Source organism: Monodon monoceros, unplaced genomic scaffold (genome assembly GCF_005190385.1).
Source record: "Monodon monoceros isolate NGI ecotype Baffin Bay Population unplaced genomic scaffold, NGI_Narwhal_1 Super_Scaffold_5, whole genome shotgun sequence".
NCBI classification, from domain to species: Eukaryota; Metazoa; Chordata; class Mammalia; order Artiodactyla; family Monodontidae; genus Monodon; species Monodon monoceros.
Window position 1 is genome coordinate 21,662,939 of NW_021703782.1, and position 20,748 is coordinate 21,683,686.

The following is a 20,748-nucleotide window of genomic DNA, read 5'->3' on the forward strand; positions in this document are numbered from 1 at the left end:
CTGGGGGAGTAGCTGGGGAGGAGGTGGAGGGGCTGGGGGAGTAGCTGTGGAGGAGGTGGAGGGGCTGGGGGAGTAGCTGTGGAGGAGGTGGAGGGGCTGGGGGAGTAGCTGGGGAGGAGGTGGAGGGGCTGGGGGAGTAGCTGGGGAGGAGGTGGAGGGGCTGGGGGAGCAGCTTGGGGAGAGTGGGTAGTGACCTGTTGTAGGTCATACAGCTGAGAAGTGGCAGCGCCAGACCTGATCCTGGGGAGACTGGCCTCAGAGTCCATGCTCTGGCCACGCACTCTGGCCACCACACTTTGCTGTCTTCCCCATTAGGGGAGAATAAACATGGACTGAATTAAGGCACCTAAATTGCTTGAAAGAAATATAAAAAATGTTTTAGATGTTGACTGTGTAATATCATAGAAAATATGCCTTTTCAAAATACCTCAACTCATAGAAAACTGAGAAGTGAGTCAAATCAATATTTTACGGAAGTTATGTGCAATATTTCCCAGCAGAAGGAAGCAAACCCATGAGCATGATGAAGTAAGTGTGTCCTGGCCCCCACCTATGTAAGCGGGGAGCCTTATGATGACCCTCTCACGGTGTCTTCTCTGTGCCACCCGACCTCGGCAAATAGGCTCTGCATTCTAGAAAGGGGTTTCTAGCTCAAGTTTTGCTGGTTGTTAAAATCAGTCTTTAAAAATGAATTTTAAGTAGGAAATTGACAACGATCTGAACGTGCAACATTATCATATTTAGCTATACAACATTGCATAGTCACAAGTTGGTGCTGGGGAACCCTGGATCATGTGGGATGGGGCCAAATGCAGAGACTCATGGAGCACAGTTCACGCTGGGTCCCTCACTTCCTCTCCCCGCTCCCTTACTCAGCAGCCCACAGGCTGCAGGTGCTTTCTTCTTTCTTGAGTTCCAGGTCTCTGTTCCTCTTGCTGCATGGCTGTGAGCCTGCCTCTCCCACTTCGGGGTCTGCGGCACTCACCTGCACCAAAATGCTTTCCTCTGTGTCTGAGTTTTCTTAGGATAAATAGGTCCAATAAAACGTCGGAACTGCTGGAAATGATGTAAAGTCTGTTTGCTGTTCTTGAAAACTTCCATTTTGATGAAATGCGTTTAGTAAATTTCAAAAAGGGAATCATGTTTTAATAGTTATAGTAACCTGTCTTTTGAAATTGCCAGAAATGTTTTCTTCTCTGACCTTTTATTTTCTAAGTTTTTTACATTTAATATATTTTACTTTTAATATCAGATTTAAAGTATTTTAATTAGGAAACTGCATGCTTAAGATAAGAATTCAAATAGTACTAAAGAATACACATAGTAAAAAATGAAATACACCCATACTCCAGACCAAAGCCACTGTCTAGTCGCTCACTGCCAGCAGATCCTTGATTAAGTGCTGATCTAATCAAATAGTTTTGAGTAAATTATGTGCACGTACAAATGGTTACATACCCTGTGTCTACACAATTGAGAACACATTATAACAGTGGGGAACCTTAATTTTTACTGAACTAAGTATCTTGGACATGCTTTCATCTCAGTGACCACTTTATTTTTTTTAACAGCTGTGTAGTATTCCATCCTATAGATGTGCCACAGCTCATACACAAATCAGCTTACACATATGCAGTGTATATACATGTGTGTATACACACAAACACACACACATATATGTGCCCACATGCACATGAACTGATGGACTTCTAGGTGTTTCCAGAGTTTTCCTATCAGCAGCCTCATACTGTACTTGGGCATCTTGTACACATGGGGGTGTGTCCAGCTGAATTCCTGATGGAGAACTGCTGGGTCAGAGGGTCTGGACATGGCATCTTGGCAGGTGTCACCCAGTAGCCCCCAGAGAAGTTGCCCCAGTGCATGTGAATGCTGCCCCTGGCCCCTAATCACTGTACATTTTAGCCAGCCTGTCTCGTTGCTGCCGTTCTCAGAGGTGGGAAATGGTGTCTTGCACTAATGTGCAAACCCATCCCAGACAGGGCATGTGGGTGGAGTGCTGATTGAATCTCCCCATTTCACACTGCCCAGACACCTCCAGTGTGGGCTTCTGGGCTGAAGTGAGGAAGTTCAGCAGATGAGGCTCGAGGCCGCTTCTCCATCCACGACCGCAGAAGCAGGGACCCTGCTCCCAGGAGATTGTGGATGTGACCCCAGGCAGACCCAGGCTCTGAGCTCTGAATTCCCCGTGAGAGGAGGAGGCTGGTAGAGCCTTGGTCATGGGGAATGGGGCATGTGCTTACACATGCCGAACGCTGATATGTATGTCTCTCAAGGTAGGTAATTAACAAGTCAGGTATAACTGGCTCCGCTTCACGGGTAGGAAGAGTCATAGTTGATAGTTATGCAGTGCTGGGAAGCTGCCAGACACTGTTTTAAGCTCTTCACATAAGTTACTCATGGATCTTTATAGCAACCAAATGAGGTAGGTACTATTATTATGCCCACTTTCTAGATGAGGAGTCAGAGGCACAGAAAAGCCCAGTAACTTCCCCAAGGACACACGGCTGGAAAATGGAGAAGCCAAGCCTGGAACCCAGGTCGTTCTGACCCAACAGAGTCCCATGCCTGGCCCCCATCCCACTTGTGCCTTCTCCACGCACTAAAGAGAACACCGGGTTACTGCTGAGGCAAGGGGCCTTCGGAAGGTGAGGTCACATTGGCAGAATGTAGGCAAGGTGCCTGCAAGATGAAGACCCCCTTTACCTGGGCTCTGCACTTTTGTCATAAATGGTCATGAGACCACTGCCATCGGGGCATGGGCCTCGGGGCTCCCATGCTCTCCTGCAGGATTGGGGGTGTGGTGGGAGGTAAAGGCCAGGTTTCTCCTGTGTGTACCAGAGGAAAATCTCTCTTCTGATTGATTCCATTCCTTTCTTTTGCAAATGGACTGTACATTATGTGCATTATAAGCAGGTTTGCATAGTCAGAGGAGATGCGTAGTCAGAATGATATGGTTAGTAGTTGCGGTACAGAGCATGTCTTTTGCATTCTTCAGTATGGTGATAACTAATTATAGCCTGTGGGTTTTTATGTTGGGAAAGGAGAAAACTTGCTGTGGTAAAGGGTGCAGACAACTGGGGGCCCTCAGGGCCTCTCGGTTGACTGAGCCAGAAGCGAGTATTTTCACTCAGGGACCTGGGGGCTAGAAGCTCTTTGATGGAGGGTAGATACGGAGGCTTGGCTTGAAGGCAGAAAATGAGGACACCAGTGTCCAAGTGCATTGTGTGAGGTGCTGAAGACACACACACAGGAACCCTAGCCTGCTGTCACTTGTTGCTCAAAACCATGAAATTAGGGTGAATATGATACGCACCTTGTCCAACCACAGAACAAGCAGCTCTGGGCTTTTATTTATTAAAGTGACAAAGACTTATTGAATCTCTAGAAGAGAGAAGTTTTTTGTTTTTAAAATTCTTAGTATTCACATTATTTATCTAAACCTCTTATTTATGGGTGACTCACTTTCTTTTTTCCTTAAGAGTTCTCAGCAGTCCCCAGTGGCTGCTGGGCCCCGCCTGCCCATGTGCTAGGAAAGCCCCGTGTGAACGGGTAAATGCCATAGTTCATTGGGTTTGCCCATTGCCTGTCCATCGGTTGTGTCAGCTGCTTGCCCAGAAGAGCATTTAAACAGAAGAGATAGGTTCTGTGTCTTGCGTGGATATAACTTTTTCTAGGACACTTACCTGCTTGCTCATCTGAAGATATTTTTGCTTATAAATTGGCCATCAGAAGCAGTCGCTTCTGTGGGAAAGACCCAGACCCAGTCTTAGGCAGTACATCACAGTGAGGCCGGGTGAATCCTAACCATTTCTGCCTGTCACTTTGAGGTTTCATCTGCTGACTTGAGTTGTTGGGCACTGAGGGGCCCTGGGTGGCCCTGGAAACTGTGTGCTTGGGTGGACATGTAAGAGTGGGGTACAAACTGGTGTCTGGGCTGCAGGCATGATGGTCCCACTCCCCGGGGTGTGGGGGCACTGTGTGGGAGAGATGGGGCATCAACAGCGTTTCCAAAGAGCATCTCCTACTTCTCAGCTGTCTTCAGAAAAATGGCAATAATTGTATAAACCCTTGAAGCAAAAGAAAAAAATAATTCCAACCACAAAAAAATGCTAGAGCTTTATTCTGAGGTTTAAAAAATATGTTGGATCATTTGCAGTTGTAGAGGCGTCAGCGTCCATTTAACCAGCCTCTAAACCTTCATTAATCCTGCACTGTGACCTCTGATTTTGCAATTCTGATTCTCTTTGTCTGATAGTTTGTGATCTTACTGGACTTGGGGATTCCTATTTTGAGGGCTCTATCCTGCACTGGGAAGGGGTAACAAATACAATATAGGAACTTGCTATACCACTGTGGAAATTCTTCTGTTTGGCTTATAAACAATAATCAAAAACAAAGAAAAAGGGAATTAAATGGGATTTTTAGGAAATCATTTTCTCGTGAATATGTTATCTGTATCTCTTTTTCCTTCATCGCCTGGTGCCTTTGGATTTCAATGAAGAGGAATTCTAAAGCATACATATCTGAAGTCAATAGCCAGTAGATGATACTTTTTTTTTTTTTTTTTTTGCGGTACGCGGGCCTCTCCCGTTGCGGAGCACAGGCTCCGGACGCACAGGCTCAGCGGCCGTGACTCACGGGCCCAGCTGCTCCGCAGCATGTGGGATCTTCCCGGACCGGGCACGAACCCGTGTCCCCTGCATCGGCAGGCGGACTCTCAACCACTGCGCCACCAGGGAAGCCCAGATGATACTTTTTTGATTGATGGACTCACAGCTGACAGTGACTCTGGCTTGTATTTGAATGGCTTGTTCTGCAGGGAAGTGGTGGTGGTCAGTGGTTGGGGACCAGCTCTGGCACCTGGGTGACCAACAGGTTTCACTTCCTTTGTTCCTGGGTGAACAGTTGCACACTCCCTACCTCCTCCTGTTCGCACAAGTGAACAAGTGCCAAGCCATCCTGGGTCAGAGAGTCAGCTGTGGGGCTCCAGAAGTGAAGGCAGGAGTTTGTTCTCAGGGCCTTTCCAGAAGTGATGCTGAGTTTACGTGGACAGTTTAACTGTTTAAATATTCTCATTTCCCATTATTTTCAGAGCCAAGATTTCTGAAGACTCCTTCCTAGAGACAATTGGGAAGTATCGAGAGACACAAGATACAAGTAAAATCCCTTTGTCTCTCAGCCTATCTCGCAGATTAGCAAAGATGACACCTTGTAGAAGCCTCAGTGGGATCCAGCTGAAGGTTGGTCCTTGGTCCCTGTGCTGTCTTAGGGGCAAAGATCTGGACTTGGCTGCTGCCCCTTGGGGCTGGCTTGAGGGAAGCCTACAGGGCAGTAGGGGCACTGCCTGTTTGTTTTTCTTCCCCCACTGCCTTTCTGCCCCGTGCTCCTCCCCCTGCCCCCTTTCTGGGCTGCAGGCCCCTGCTCTAGGCACTGAAATGCTCCACCTTCTCTTTTGGGAATGGGGGCGGTCATCAGTGATGTTTGCTGTAAAAAGATGGCTGTCCATGTCATCTGCCCTGAAGCTGAGTCATTTTGTGATTAATCTTAATTTTGGTCAATTAATACGTGGTCCACCGTGTATCTCCAGTTTTAGAGGAAAGAGAAATGCCAGTTTAATTTGTAAAAACAAAAAGTAAGCCCGTACCTCCCCTTCATCCTTTTATGCTACTCATGTATTGTGGATTAGCTGGCGGGGTTGTCATTTCTGCTAGCTTCTCCACACACCTGCTGCCAGTGTAGTCTTTGGTGTCTGCCATGCGTGGCAGTCACGAGGACTTGTTATGCCAGTTTTGGGGTGGGGGGTGGTTTTAATGAACACAGCTTCACTTGTAGGGATACTTAGCACTTTCTGTGTTTATTGGCTGGTTATATACATAACATTTTTAATTACCTGCTCTGTTTGGCCAGGGCTCTGTAGTTTATTAGGTCTTTTCTTTCTGTAGTTTATTAGATAACTGCACTTATTAGGAATTCCAGTCCCTGGCATTTATGTTACAAGTGTTTTTTCCTAGTTTTTTCCCCCTAGATCATTTGTCTTTGGATTTTGTTTGCTGAACACTTTATTTTAAAGAAATATTTTGGAATCTTTGGACATAAGGTAATTGAAAACAAGGGTGGTTTCTTCTGTTCAGTACTATATTGAGTTGTTAGAGAATTCCAATGTAAAAGTCTAAGAGGGTGGACTCTCACTTTTACCTTGCGGTCATAAAAAGCATGAAGTATATGCAGGAAAAGAAGCCACTTCTCATTTTTATGTAAATGCAAAAAGGGCAAAGAAATGGCAAGAATAGACTTCTGTTACTTTTACCTTGTGGTCATAAAAAGCATGCAGGAAAAGAAGCCCCTTCTCATTTCTATGTAAGTGCAAAAGGGCAAAAAAAATAAAATGGCAAGAATAGACACCAAGAAATGGGCTGGGTTGTGGAACATTACATACCAGTGCACAGGTTGATGTGCTGGATGTAATATTTGTTCACTGACTTGAGTCTAGTGTAGAGGAGACATACATTTTTAATGTATTAATTTTTTACAAAGCATTATAAACATTATTCACTGTTTTAAAAACAAACATTAAAAAGTGAGTTCCCTGGCTGTTCTCCCTCCCCAGAGATAATCACTGTTAACAGTTGGATGTATGTCTGTGTCCATGTGTGTCTATATGTGCACCTGTGTGTCTCTGTGTGTGTGTCCATGTGTGTCTGTATCCATGTGTGTCTGTGTCCATGTGTGCATCTGTGTGTGTGTGTGCGTATGTGTATGTGGACTGGCACCTCCTCCCTGGACACACATGGGTCATCTTGGCCTGCTGTTCTGCCCTTGCCCTTCCATGTGGTCAGGGAGCTGTGTGCTTCCTGGTGGTTCCTGCCTAGCTTCTTCAGTGTCCTGCACATGTCTGCTAACTAGGCCCGCCGGTGGAGGCACATCCCTCCAGGTGCCCTCGTGGGCTGTCCTCGTCCACATGGCTCTGCACACTGGACTGGTCCATAGGATAGCTGCCCAAGACTAGCTAGGAAGTAGGAGCCATTTGGAAATTCAGAATCGCCTTCAGAAATCCTCCAACCCTTCACCAGCACCCCTAGCAGCAATCTTAAATTTCTCTGTCTTGTGGGGGATAATTAGGTATTTTATTTTAATTTACATTTCTTTATTACTTTATTTCTTTATTAAGCACCCTTGGAGTTACTTTGGAAGGTAGGAGAGTTTTATAAGGTAAGGAGAAAATTAAGAATGCAAATAGGGCTTTGCTGGTGGCACAGTGGTTGAGAGTCCGCCTGCCGATGCAGGGGACATGGATTCGTGACCCGGTCTGGGAAGATCCCACATGCCGCAGAGCGGCTGGGCCCGTGAGCCATGGCCGCTGAGCCTGTGTGTCTGGAGCCTGTGCTCCACAACGGGAGAGGCCACAGCAGTGAGAGGCCCGCGTACCGCAAAAAAAAAAAAAAAAAAAAAAAAGAATGCAAATAAATTCCAGTTAAGGCAGAACTTTTCAACAGTATCATTTATCTAAGTTTGCTCTCTGTACAGGTCAAACTGGGGATTGAAGCACCAGTTTTAGTGACATTTAAAATATCTCCTGGTGCCCACGGTGTCCTCCAGCCCTTGGGAAACAAGCCTGGGGGCACATCTGGAGCTGAGCTCCCTACTACGCCAGCAGCCCCTGGACAACAGATATTCCTCCCTGGGGGTGGGCCGACAGGAAGAATCAGGCCAAGGGAGGAAGGTTATTTTGTATTCCCTGGTGCTAAGTTGTCCGGGCTCAGAGACACATGCACACGCTATGCGAGGGTGCCACACGCCCTCCAAAGAGACAGTGTGACTGTGAAGGGTAGAATGATGTCACACAAGGTGGTGTGATCCCTCCCTCCTCTGGCCTTTGTGCTTCAGGGTCCCCGCTGCCCTGCACGTGCCCTGCGTATGCCCTTCTCAGCATCATCACTGCTGATTGATTGCTGATTAATTGGTTGGTATGTACATCTGTCACCCTGCCGCCCTTTTTCTCCTTCCTGGCTTCCATCGGCACATTTGTGACACACACGTGCCTGGGTTTAGGTGAGAGAACGAGGGTTAAGGTGTGTCGGGACATCCTGACCAGCTTGTTTGCCCCTGCGGGGCGGCTGGAGGGGAAAGCCGGTGTCCTGGACGCTTTTCCATTGGGGCAGCAGGGAGCGTCCAGCTGGACTCAACTCTAAGGCTGAGCCTGGCTCCTGGGATCCATTCTAAGTCCTGGGGAAACTGAAGTTGAAACAAAAAACTGTTTTTTTTCTTCATTTTAACATCTTTATTGGAGTATAATTGCTTTACAATGGTATGTTAGTTTCAGCTTCACAACAAAATGAATCAGTTATACATTATACATATGTTCCCATATCTCTTCCCGCTTGCGTCTCGCTCCCTCCCACCCTCCCTATCCCACCCCTCCAGGCAGTCACAAAGCACTGAGCTGATCTCCCTGTGCTATGCGGCTGCTTCCCACTAGCTATCTACCTTACGTTTGGTAGTGTATATATGTCCATGCAACTCTCTCGCTTTGTCACAGTTTACCCTTCCCCCTCCCCATAGCCTCAAGTCCGTTCTCTAGTAAGTCTGTGTCTTTATTCCTGTTTCACCCCTAGGTTTTTCATGACATTTTTTTTCCTTAAATTCCATATATATGTGTTAGCATACGGTATTTGTCTCTCTCTTTCTGACTTACTTCACTCTGTATGACAGACTCTAGGTCTATCCACCTCATTACAAATAGCTCAATTTCGTTTCTTTTTATGGCTGAGTAATATTCCATTGTGTATATGTGCCACATCTTCTTTATCCATTCATCCGATGATGGACACTTAGGTTGCTTCCATGTCCGGGCTATTGTAAATAGAGCTGCAATGAACATTTTGGTACGTGACTCTTTTTGAATTATGGTTTTCTCAGGGTATATGCCCAGTAGTGGGATTGCTGGGTCGTATGGTAGTTCTATTTGTAGTTTTTTAAGGAACCTCCATACTGTTCTCCACAGTGGCTGTATCAATTTACATTCCCACCAACAGTGTAAGAGGGTTCCCTTTTCTCCACACCCTCTCCAGCATTTATTGTTTCTAGATTTTTTGATGATGGCTATTCTGACTGGTGTGAGGTGATACCTTATTGTAGTTTTGATTTGCATTTCTCTAATGATTAGTGATGTTGAGCATTCTTTCATGTGTTTGTTGGCAGTCTGTATATCTTCTTTGGAGAAATGTCTATTTAGGTCTTCTGCCCATTTTTGGATTGGGTTGTTTGTTTTTTTGTTATTAAGCTGCATGAGCTGCTTATAAATTTTGGAGATTAATCCTTTGTCAGTTGCTTCATTTGCAAATATTTTCTCCCATTCTGAGGGTTGTCTTTTGGTCTTCTTTATGGTTTCCTTTGCTGCGCAAAAGCTTTGAAGTTTCATTAGGTCCCATTTGTTTATTTTTGTTTTTATTTCCATTTCTCTAGGAGGTGGGTCAGAAAGGATCTTGCTGTGATTTATGTCATAGAGTGTCCTGCCTATGTTTTCCTCTAAGAGTTTGATAGTTTCTGGCCTTACATTTAGGTCTTTAATCCATTTTGAGCTTATTTTTGTGTATGGTGTTAGGGAGTCATCTAATCTCATACTTTTACATGTAGCTGTCCAGTTTGCCCAGCACCACCAAAAAACTGTTTGTTGTGTGTGTGACACAGAGAGCTTCTGAAACCTGTTCCTGATTCCTGAGAGGGCAAGGCCATTTGGCAAGGTGGTGACATCAGCACCACAGCCAGGGGTGGGGGAGGAGAGCACTGAGGGTGGGGAGGGGAGTGGGGGGGAGCACAACCTGGGGCTGGGGCTGGGGGATTGGGTAGGGAGAGGAGCTGAGGGTGGGGTGCAGCCTGGGGGCAGGGCTGGTGACTGGGGTAGGGTAGGGGAGCCTAGGGTGGGGGACAGCCTGGGGATGGGGACACTGGGCCTGGCACCAGCACTGGCAGGGCATCGTCTTAGGGTGGCTCTTGTGCTCTCTGCTCCTGGCTGGGAAGGGAAGGTATATTTAGCTGTGTGTCTTCCGCTGTCCTGGCCACAGGGCCTAGAGGGTAAGTGGGGCTTCACCTGCCCTGTCTGGGCAAACCCCATAGACAAGAAGCGTCAACAGGCTCCCCTAGTAGTTGTCCACAGCTGTCACCTGAGCTCCCCTTTCATGGGTTTCCAGGGGATGCCAGTGGAGACACTTTGAACATTGGTTTAGCATCCTGTTGTTGATGCCAGCATTGATGCCTTACATGGGGTAGTGAGTGGTGTCCCCTCTGTGACCCTACAGACAGCTGGTCCCAGAAAGGGAAGCCAAGGTGTGGGTAGGCGTGACAGACCCCAGACAGTACCCTCGGCCCATGGTTCCTGCCTTAAAGGACCCTAGCCTTTCGTCATCGGTCACATCTAGGAATGCAGTGCTAGATCGGGATTTCTGTGCTGCCACAGAGAGCACACACACTGCATGGGCATGCACATACACACATGTACACACACATACACACATGAACAGACACAGATGCACATGCACACACCTACTCATGCACACACCTACAGGTGTGTGCATGCATGGATGAACACACGTATACATAGATACATGTATACAAATGACACTTGTACACATACATACATGAATGCACGCATATACAGGTCACGCAGAGATGCATACGTGCACACATATACTCCGATATACACTTAAAGGTGCACACATATATGTGTGTACGTGCACAGGTACACAATACACGTATGTACACACACAAGCATACGTACACAGATGTGTGTACGGTTTCATGAAATAGCCCTTACCCTGTTTTCTCTGCCCCAACCCCCTGACTTGATTCAGGGTCGCTCGGGTGGGAAGCTGCCGCATGACAGGCACTGACAGGCCCCTGAGTGCCGGGTTCAGAGACCCCTCTGGGTTCCATTCTCCTGACATTTAAAGTGGGGTCGTGCACTCCTCCTGAACCAGCACAATTACGTGTAGGTAACGAGTGTGACATTGTATGACCCTGTCTTTCTAATGGGCTCCTGTCTCACTGTGACACTTTCATATGGGGGAGGCCAAATGCACACTCCTGACACTTGACTCCCAGCAGAAGTGCCCACGAAAGCCAGAGGGTGGGCACTTTGTCCAGTTGTTTCCATTTGAACATTTAAGGCTTCGATTCTTAACGCGACAGCGATCGCCGAGCCAGTGTTCCCGGTTGAGTGCACCGTGGCTGTGTGTCTGTGTGAGTGTGCTGTGTGCTTTGCTTAGCACTTTTAAATTATACGGAACAATGCATGCTTATTGAAAAAGGAAAAACATCAAACCCTTCCAATGTCATAAAGCAAAACATGCATCCCTCACACCCCTTCCCCAGAGAGGAGTCGACTGTGTGTGGCATGGACCCTCCTGACCTTTGGCTATTCTTGTGGATTTTTTTAAAGACCATCTGGGGACGGGACGCAGGGTCTGATTGAGGCCATCGGGAGTCTGGCGCCTGCTGATGAGGTAAAGACAGTTGAGGCCATCGGGAGTCTGGCGCCTGCTGATGAGGTAAAGACAGTTGAGAGCTGGATGAAGTCCATGCTGGGAAACTTCTGCAGAAAGAACTCGTACCCGTCCTCAGGCTGCCGTGGGCAGGGCGGGCCTGGGAATGGCTGGGAGTGAGTGGCCCCCTGGCTAGTTCAGCACCCACCCTGCTCCTTAACGACAGTGTCTGGGTTGGTACAGGCTCAAGGCGATTAAGAAGAATGTTTTCCCCTCTCACCTAAACCAGTGTGAGCAGCCCGTGTGCACAGTGGTCATTCCTGCAGGTCCCGGAAGGAGAGAGACTGGCCCTTCCACCCGCCTCCGCTGAAATTCACTGGGCCCATTTGTTTGTCCATCTTTTTTTTTTTTTTCGGTACGTGGGCCTCTCACTGTTGTGGCCTCTCCCATTGCGGAGCACAGGCTCCGGACGCGCAGGCTCAGCGGCCATGGCTCACGGGCCCAGCCACTCCACGGCATGTGGGATCTTCCCAGACCAGGGCACGAACCCGTGTCCCCTGCATCGGCAGGTGGACTCTCAACCACTGTGCCACCAGGGAAGCCTCACTGGGCCCATTTGTTAAGGCAGCTCAGCCTGTCCTGGAGCTGTGAATCCGTTCTAAATTTCTGTTCATTCTGGCTATGATGTGTGCGAAACTTTCTGCCACTGGGGCCTCACCTTGGTTCTCTTCAGCTCTGGCCTTAGTCTTCTAACTGAGATGTTTGTATTTCCTCTGGTTCTGCCGGCCCTAGAAGGGACCACATCGTTGAGCATTAAGTCCCTACTCCTGCTATGAAGAAAATAAAGCAGGAGGAGGATGGAGGTGGCCTTGGGGCCAGGGTGCATGTGGGAAGGAGCCAGCCACCAGGAACTCCTGGGTGGGGAAGCGGGGTGGGGGGGGGGTGTCTCAGAATGTTCTGGAGGAGGGATTGGCAAATGCAGAGACTGGGGTTGGGGGGTGATCTGTGGCGAGTGAAGGGACGGGAGGCCAGGTCCCGTTGCCGGGCACTGTCGAAGCTTCATTTTACACTAACTCCTGTTCTGCTGCTCAGGGCACTTCTGCCGCTTGGTGAATAATCCTATTTCTGCAAAAATGTATGAACCCCAGTGTGGCTGCATAAGCACATCTTGCTCTGCCTGGTCCTTGGGACGGCTGCCTACAGGGGGCCGTGTCCCCTGCTTCTCCACCCACTGAACTGCTGTCTTCCAGGCTACAAAGAATCAAAGCATTGATTTCTTTAAAAAAAATTTAATTAGCTTTTATCAGAGCGATTAATGCGCATGATTTTAACTTGAAATAATTACTATACAGCTTATGAGAGAAAACAGGAGCTCCGGTCTTGTCGCTTTGTCCCTGAGACAGTGAGCTGTGACTGTTTTAGCCATTTTGGGTAATATTCCTTCAAAGTGCTTGTACAGATATTTCCTGCATTTGCTATTTTAGATCCTGTATTACCATGGAAGGTGAGGATGGGGGCTCTCTGACGTCCTCCTTCACTCACTGTTCCCCCACCCTCCCAGTGACGTTGCTCCACGGTTTTTGTTATTGGTGCCATGTCAGTATTGCTCAAAGCTGGGCCATAATAAGTATGCTTTGATCACATTTCCTTTCAAGTTTCACTTTTGCTTTCTCTGGGGTTAGTAACTGCTTCATTTTGAGTGTGTGTGCTTCATTTTCTATCTATGAATGTGTTACTCAGCCTCAGGCTCCCCTCATATTTCAGCGCACAAACGCACGGTAACTCTGCACGAGCTTTCCTGCACCCTCTCGGCCTCTGTCTCCTGCCCCCTGCACCCCTTCTCCACGGAGCACACCTTGTCTCTTGTCCCCCAGCTCTTCTTCCTTCTCAGGAAGACCAGGGAAACAGCTCCCTTGTTTTGGTGGCGTGAGTCCTTCAGTAGCTTTCTGAGAAAGGATGTAAGGGAGGTAGAAGTTCTAAGAACTTTCATGCTTGGGAGATGTTTCTGTGCTACACTCAGGTGACTGATAATTGGGTTTGATTTGAGAGTCTGCATGAGCAATCCTCCTTCTTTGAGACTTTAAAGGCATTGTGCTGCCTCCTAGCTGTTGGCGTGGCTCTTGAGAGGTCATTGTCTGGAGCCTGTTTTCTCTCTGGAAGCTTTCAGAATCTCCCCCTTTGTCTCCCAGGGCTCTATTGCAGCCTTTCTTCATTCACTGCACTGCTGGGCTCTTCCATTCTATAAACCTGTGGGGTTTTTATTTTGGACATTTTCTTGTTATTATTTCTCTGGTAACTTCTTGTATGCTCACTCTTTTCTGGAACTCCTGTCAGTTAGACATGGGTCTCCTGAATCCATCTTCTAGCTTTCTTCTCTTTTCTCTCCCTTTGTTTTTCTCTGTCACATTGTTCAACTATTAGGAAACCTCCTCAATTTTATCTTCCAGTCCTTCAGCTGAACATTTTGTTGCCTTAATCAAGATTTTAATTTCTAAGGTCGCTTTCATTTTCTCAGGTTTCTTTGTGACTTCTCCTCTCACAGGCTCCAGTTTCAGCTCTGTTTGTCCACAACGGCAATTAATTACTAGCAGCGGTGTGCTACTGAACACAGCCATTATCAAACACTAAATTATATGGACTTAAATAAATTGTATTAAAAATACAAGTGAAGGTAAACATACTCAAAACCCACTGCTTCCCGTGCATTTTACTATTTCCTGTACTATTACCTGCTCTTGAGGCCACATGCCTGTTGTATCTGTGTGGTGGAATTACCGTGCACTGGTGTGCTACCGTGCATCTCGTCCTGTCTCTGTGTTCAGTGGCATCATGCTGGAAGCTTGAAAGCAGCATTTGCACCCCAGGGATCGGCATACACTACAAAGCAGGGCACCCTGCCCCCTTGGAGAGCCAGTTGTTAAGGTTTGCCAGTACACCACTGCTTTTGCTCACCTGTTTTCTTTCTAGTTTCCCAGGTTTGTTAACGTCCGCGTGGGCTATCACCCTCTCCCCATTTTTATCCGTATGGGTTTATGTCCTTTTATGGTGTCAGAATTTTACTGGGTATGAGGAGGGAGTTGAGATAAATCTCTGTGTTCTGGGCACCAGTTTCCAAAGAGGGATTCTCCCATCTCCCACATCTGGGTTCTAAGCCTGGTTGCAGTGCGTGTCATGGGATGTCCCAGAGGAGTGACTTCTGTCAGCGACTCAAGTAGGAATTTGTTCTTGCCGTTGGATCCTTGCAAACCATTTCCCTCCAACAGAGACTGGGCTCCATGCTGATGTTTGAGGGGAAATGAAACATCCCAGTGGGCCTCACATCTGTGCCCCGCAGCCAGAAGGCCACCCCAGGCTGTGGGCACACTGGGACAGGGCCTCACACATGCTCCTTTTGTGCTCAGGAAAGACCTCTCTGTGCTGGTGTGTGGTGGGGTTTTTTAAATAAACTTTCTATTTGAGAGCAGTTTTAGAGTCATAGTGACATTGAGCAGAAAGTACATAGAGTTTCCATATATCTTGTCCCCTCCTCCACATCAACGTCTCACTCCAGAGTGGTAGAAATCCTCTGAGCTCTGTCTGTTCACCCCTCACTCCGCTCTGACTCCGGCAGCCACTGAGCTGCTCCCTGCCCTGATTTGGAGCATTCCTAGAAACCTTACCTGTTTGGGAGCTCGGAGCAGAGAAGCTTTGGGGAGGCACTGCCAGTCACTGATCAATCATACAGAGAGAAAGTCTTCTCTGGTAAATTAATGAGACTGTGCCATGGGATTTACACACATGATCTCTGGTACAGACACATTTGGAAACGTTCTGAATTGCTTTGCCAAGCAGCGGGATGACAGCCTAGCAGATGGGCCAGGCTCCGCACATCCAGAAATGGCTGGGACAGAAAGGTGGAGGGAACATGAAACAGGAGAGGCTGGATAGAAGGTCAACCAAGGTTGTGTGCTTGGGTTTAATCTGAGTGAGAAATGTTTCACGTAGGGAAATGATATGCTCTGATTTACATTAAAAACATTATTCTGTCTGCTGCTGCTGTTTGGTAAATGTGTCACTGGGAGGTTGTATCTGTTTGGAATTGTATCTGATTGCTGGTAACAAAGATCTGAAAAAAACAGTAATGTAAAGAGATTAGTAGTTTATTATCAAGTCTAGGCAGAAGAAAGCAGGTGTAAAGTCTCCAGTATGTTGTGAGGGTCCCCAGTTCTTCTGGATTTCCACTTGGCTGTTCTCAGAATGAGACTCTTATCTTCATATTCACAAGGTGGCTGGCAGAGCTCCGGCCATCAAATTTGAGTTCCAGGCAGCAAAAGGAGGAAAGGCTGAAGACAAAAAAAAAAAAAAAAATGCCAACACTAGCTGAGTCAGCCTCCTTTAGAGAGCTTTCCTGGAATTTCTACCTAATAACTTCTGTCCACAGTTCTTTTTTTTTTTTTTTTTTTTTGCCGTACATGGGCCTCTCACTGTTGTGGCCTCTCCCGTTGAGGAGCACAGGCTCTGGACGCGCAAGCTCAGCGGCCATGGCTCATGGGCCTAACCGCTCCGCGGCATGTGGGATCTTCCCGGACCGGGACACGAACCCGTGTCCCGTGCATCGGCAGGCAGACTCTCAACCACTGCGCCACCAGGGAAGCCCTGTCCACAGTTCTTTGGCCAGAACTGCTGCCAGGGGAGCTGGGAGACATGGTTAGCTGGCCACACTGCCATCCTAGGTAAAATCAAGATTCTGTTAGTGAGAATGAAGGGATGTGGATGCTGAGACAGGAAGCCAGCAGTCTCTACCCCAGGCGGCAAGAACGGAAGCAGGGTAAAGAGGTGGGAGGCTGTGGAGAGGTCAGGATGGGGGTGGGGTGGGGTGGGCACGGCTTCGATTAGACTGGTAGTGGCGGAAATGGACCCGGGAACGAGCTAGGCGCGTGTCTGGTGCACCCCGAGCCAGTAACATCATCCACGCAAAGAGCCCTCACCAGGGCCTGGGCGTCCTGTGGCTGTGTAGGATTGCTGCGGTGTATTTAGTGTTCACTGGACACTCCGGGGTTGCTTGCTGAGTCGGTCACATCGGGAACACCTCGCCTGGCCTGGGCTTCTGGAACCACCTTGTACCTCACTTCCCTGCTAAGGGCAGGAGAGCAGAGTCCCCACCAGGGCCCCAGCTGAGGGTGACTGTGACCCACACGGTGGGTGCCTCTAAGAGCTGGCTCCGCAGAGGGTGAGCACTCACGGCTACCCCATGAGGCAGCTCTCTCTCTTCTTCCCCTCCCGGCCTCCTTGGCCTCCTGGTGCATCCGGTGTTGCGTTTAGCATGGATCGTGCCTTTGCCACTGGGTGTCTGGGCTGGCCGTCCCCCTGGGCCCCCAGCACAGGGCTTGGCCTGCAGCCCAGTGCCCATCCTGTAAATAGTTATGTTGGCAAACGGCCATGCTCATCCATTCACACGTCATCTGTGGTTGCTTTTGAGCTACCATGCTGGGCTCGAGTAGCTGGGACAGAGGCTCTAGGAATCAAAAAGCTGAAAATAATGCCCATCCGGCCCTTTGTCGAAAAGAGGTGCCAGTCTCCACCCAGGATGGGCCAGTCCCTGGAGGAAAAGATGGACTCAATGTGCTCCCTGACTTCATGGGCCAATAGGCATGTTGGGATGGAGAACAGATCCTGGGTGGATGGGGAGCCCCGCCAGGCAGCCTTCGGGCTGGGGGGAGGAGGTGCAGAGTGGGTGCCTGAGCAGGGAAGGTGGGCGGGCAGATGAGGCTTGGCCCCTGGTGTCTGGCCCTTGCCCAGCATCTCCGCAGTGGCAAGTGCTCACCGTGAAAGTCCCCCATGAGTCCTTCCTTTGTGAAGGGGAGCGGGCGTGGTAGTGGCCCGTACGCACATAAAAAATATGTGGCCCGTACACACATAAAAAAATAAATAAAATAAAAGGACCCCAGAGCACTGTGGAGGGTGAGCCGTGCTCCCTGCTAGGCTTTGGGGGCCAGAGAAGGACACCAGGGTGTGAGAGGTGACTTCCCAGGCAGAATAGAAAGGAGCAGGGAGGGCTCCCTGGAGGCAGTGACTTAACCAGGTAAACAGGAAGCCGGACCTTCTCCCCAAACCCTCTTGGGAGGTTTGGTTTGGACTGATGTGTCAGAGGGCAGCAGGGTAGGTGGCTGCACAGGTGCTGCCCTGTGGCAAATTGTGGGGTCCCCAGGGAGACGGAGCCGGGAGAGGACGGCTGGAGAGGGAGTTAAGGGAGCTGGCTGCCCCTCAGGCGTCCTGAGGGATGGTGGTCAGGATGCTGACGTGGTGGTGGGTGCAGGGGAAGGTTCTAGAGAGGGAGGGCCCGGGGGTGTCAGTAGGACTGGTAGACCTGGAGGGGGGTTGGCTTGGTGGGAGTGGAAGGCAGAGGAGGACGTGAGCATGGCTGACTCCCAGGGCCTGTGGGGGTGGGGAGAGGGGTGTCGGGGAGGCAGCTGCTTCACCATTTTGCAGCAGATACTCAGTTGAGGAGCAGGTTGCATGCCCTTGGATTCCATGTGGGCCCCGCAGGGCAGCACATCTGCAAAGTGCAGTGGTTCTGCTGTAGCTTAATTGTATTCCTCAGATGTGGTAGGCAAGCGTCCTGCCTCTGTTCAGGCCGACGTTTTGCTTTAACCTCCCCCTGAGAAGGCGGGAACAAGCCCATCTTACAGTCTCACTGGGATCCTGGTGGGGCCTTGGGTCAGGGGCAAACCCTAATCGCCCCAATTCACTGATGGGGAGCAGGGCTGCCCTGCAGCTCCCCGCAGGGACCCTTGCAGATGGTGCATGGGGCTGAGCAGGCGGGAGTCCGGGACTCCAGGCAGTCGTGGGGCAGGGGCAGAGCGTGGGTGCCAGGAGATCTGAGGACCCCCAGCCCCACAGTTTCTCTGTTCAGCACAGGCCTGTTCTTTCCATGAGGTGCTTCGTCTCAGTGACAGATCAGAGGCCATGACCAGTTTCCATGACATGCCGACTTTTGCGGTGAGGCTGGAGGATCGAGGCCATTGGGGTGGCCCTGTCCCCTGCAGGAGGTCAGCTCCTCCTGCACGACCAGGACATGTGTGCGTGTATGTGTATGTGTCTGTATGCATGCGCGTCTGTAGGCATGCATATCTGTATGCGTGCATACGTGTGTGCTTGCACATACGCCTGTGTGTGTGTCTGTGTGTGTACTCTCACATTTCAGCCTCCGTGCAGCTCTCCGGTCTTTAGTTCTGGCTGTCGTCCTCGATGAGTATTACAGGAATTGGGAAGCCAGAGTCTCTGAGGGAAACTGAAACCCCGGTTCCGTTCCCTACCTTCCCATCGCATTACCAGCTGGACACAGTGCCCGCACAGGGAGGAAGCTGGGCAGCCAGGCAGGCATTTGTCTCCCTGTTCTGGGTCCCTGTGTCTGTCCTGCGTTCCGGGCCCACCTGAGGACCAGGAAGCCCTGCTCCTGTAACTCTGGGATATGGTGTCTGTGTGGGGCTGTCCCCACAGGAAGCCCTCTATGTCTCCACCACTCTCTTCTCCTCAGCAGACAGAGTCCGTGGCTGGGGATGTGGTGAGAGCAGAGCCGTGGGGGGATATTGAGCAAACAGAAAGCAGGCGTTATTACGACACATCCTGACTCGTAACCCTTCATTTTCACTTTCTTCCAGGATTTCTTCAGAGGGCTGTAGAGAAGCACGCTGTTTAAGAACCAGGTGGCCTTTGACATTTGCAGTGGTGAGAGCAGCTCGACCTCACCCAGAGTGCTGAGAAATGCGGGGCCTCAGGGCTTGCGCCACCCACCAGCTCCAGGCTGCCCTGCATCTCTGAGCAGCGACCGCCCTGACACCCACTGTGGGCTCGCCTGCCCGCGGGCATTTGCTGCTGAAGTCCCCACTGCGGCCCCAGCCGATGAGGATGTGCGCCCCCGTCGGGGGGCTGCTCACCGCCCTCGCAGTGGTGTTTGGGACAGCGGTGGCGTTTGCACCCATACCTAGGATCACCTGGGAGCACAGAGGTGAGGGCAGAACCGTGTCAGGCGCTGGTGGCATCTGAAGGGAATGGCCACCCTGCTCCCTGCTCGTGGTGTTGAGATGCACAGGTGCCCTTTGCTCTGCTGGATCTGGCCTCCTGGCACTTGCGTGTGGGCAGAAGGCCTGCACCGCCGCTTCTGGGGAGATGGTCCGATAACTGGAAACACTCGCAGGGCTTGTTCTTGGCCTGCTGATTTGGCTTCTAAATCGGGGCGGGGTGGCGGGGGGCCCTGGAAGGATGTTTATCTTCCTTGTGCCTGATGACGTTTGGTGTGCACTGCCTGAGCACAAACCACACCAAGTAGTATCAATATTTTGAGGATATTTAATTATGTGTAGCTGAGCTTCAGGCCAGTTGTTTTCATTTGCTATTTATTAGTTTCTCTTTTGTTTATTTTCTCGTTTGGGAGCTGTGTCTTAGGAACCGTCCGCTCCAGTCTTTCAGGCTCAGTGGTCCTGAGCGAGGTGTGCTTGCAGGGCTGGAGCTGTCTTGTGCAGAATTCCAGGCAGTGTGTGTGCTGGGAGAGCCTCTATCCTGTGTGCATCTTTCTTCAACAGTGGCAAATTAGAAGAGCAGAAGTGTGACCACCTAACCCTTCCATAAAATCAGAGCTTGGTGACAGATGGAAAGCCAAGTTTAAAATTGACTCTGGGATGGTCAAAAAGAAGAAATGGCTCCTTAAGAAATAGTGTCAATACATTTATATTTCTCCTAAATAGCTCATCCTTAAATTCCTCATATTCCCAAATAGCTTTTGATGCAATTACCAAATAAGTGAAGAAGTCATTTGTTTCTCTGCTGTTTAAGTTTGTGGTGGTTATATCCTTGGAAAATGCTTGGGTTAAGGGGTGTAATCACTGAAACAGATTTTTTTAAAGGCTTTGAGGTAAATGATTTTTTTCTGAATAAGAAAATCCTAAATAGTTATATTCTCTATAAACCTCACTTGTGGATGATTAAATACACATAGACAAGAGTTTGATGGGAGGGAGAGGGAACCACAGTGGTCAGCAGTTTAAGGTGTCTGGCCTGCAGTCTCCTTGGAGGTCACAAGGTTACACTGCGAAGAGGTCACGCTGCCTGAAGGTCATGTTCCTAGGAGGTCACGCTGCCGGGTTTGGAACTCAGCTGGGCTGGAGGGAGCAGAGCAGGACGGAAGTCAGGCCACAGCACTGGTAGAGCACAGTGGCTCTGGGGCCTCACACTTGGTGGCAGCCTCCACCCAAAGGTGCCTGAGTTCTGGCCT

General features: G+C 49.5%; 1 protein-coding gene across 4 annotated transcripts in view; it reads left to right on the forward strand.

Annotated features, from left to right (window-relative positions):
* Window positions 1-20,748, forward strand: part of SEMA4D (semaphorin 4D) — a 106,679-nt gene that overhangs the window by 63,500 nt on the left and 22,431 nt on the right. For 2 of the 4 annotated variants that reach the window (XM_029201652.1, XM_029201653.1), the window contains exons 2-3: window positions 5,114-5,261; window positions 19,139-19,485. In XM_029201652.1, the coding sequence (XP_029057485.1) occupies window positions 19,380-19,485 (106 nt within the window). In that variant the 5' untranslated portion in view covers window positions 5,114-5,261; window positions 19,139-19,379. The remainder of the gene's footprint in view (window positions 1-5,113; window positions 5,262-19,138; window positions 19,486-20,748) is intronic. The other 2 variants (XM_029201654.1, XM_029201655.1) reach the window with 1 other exon arrangement.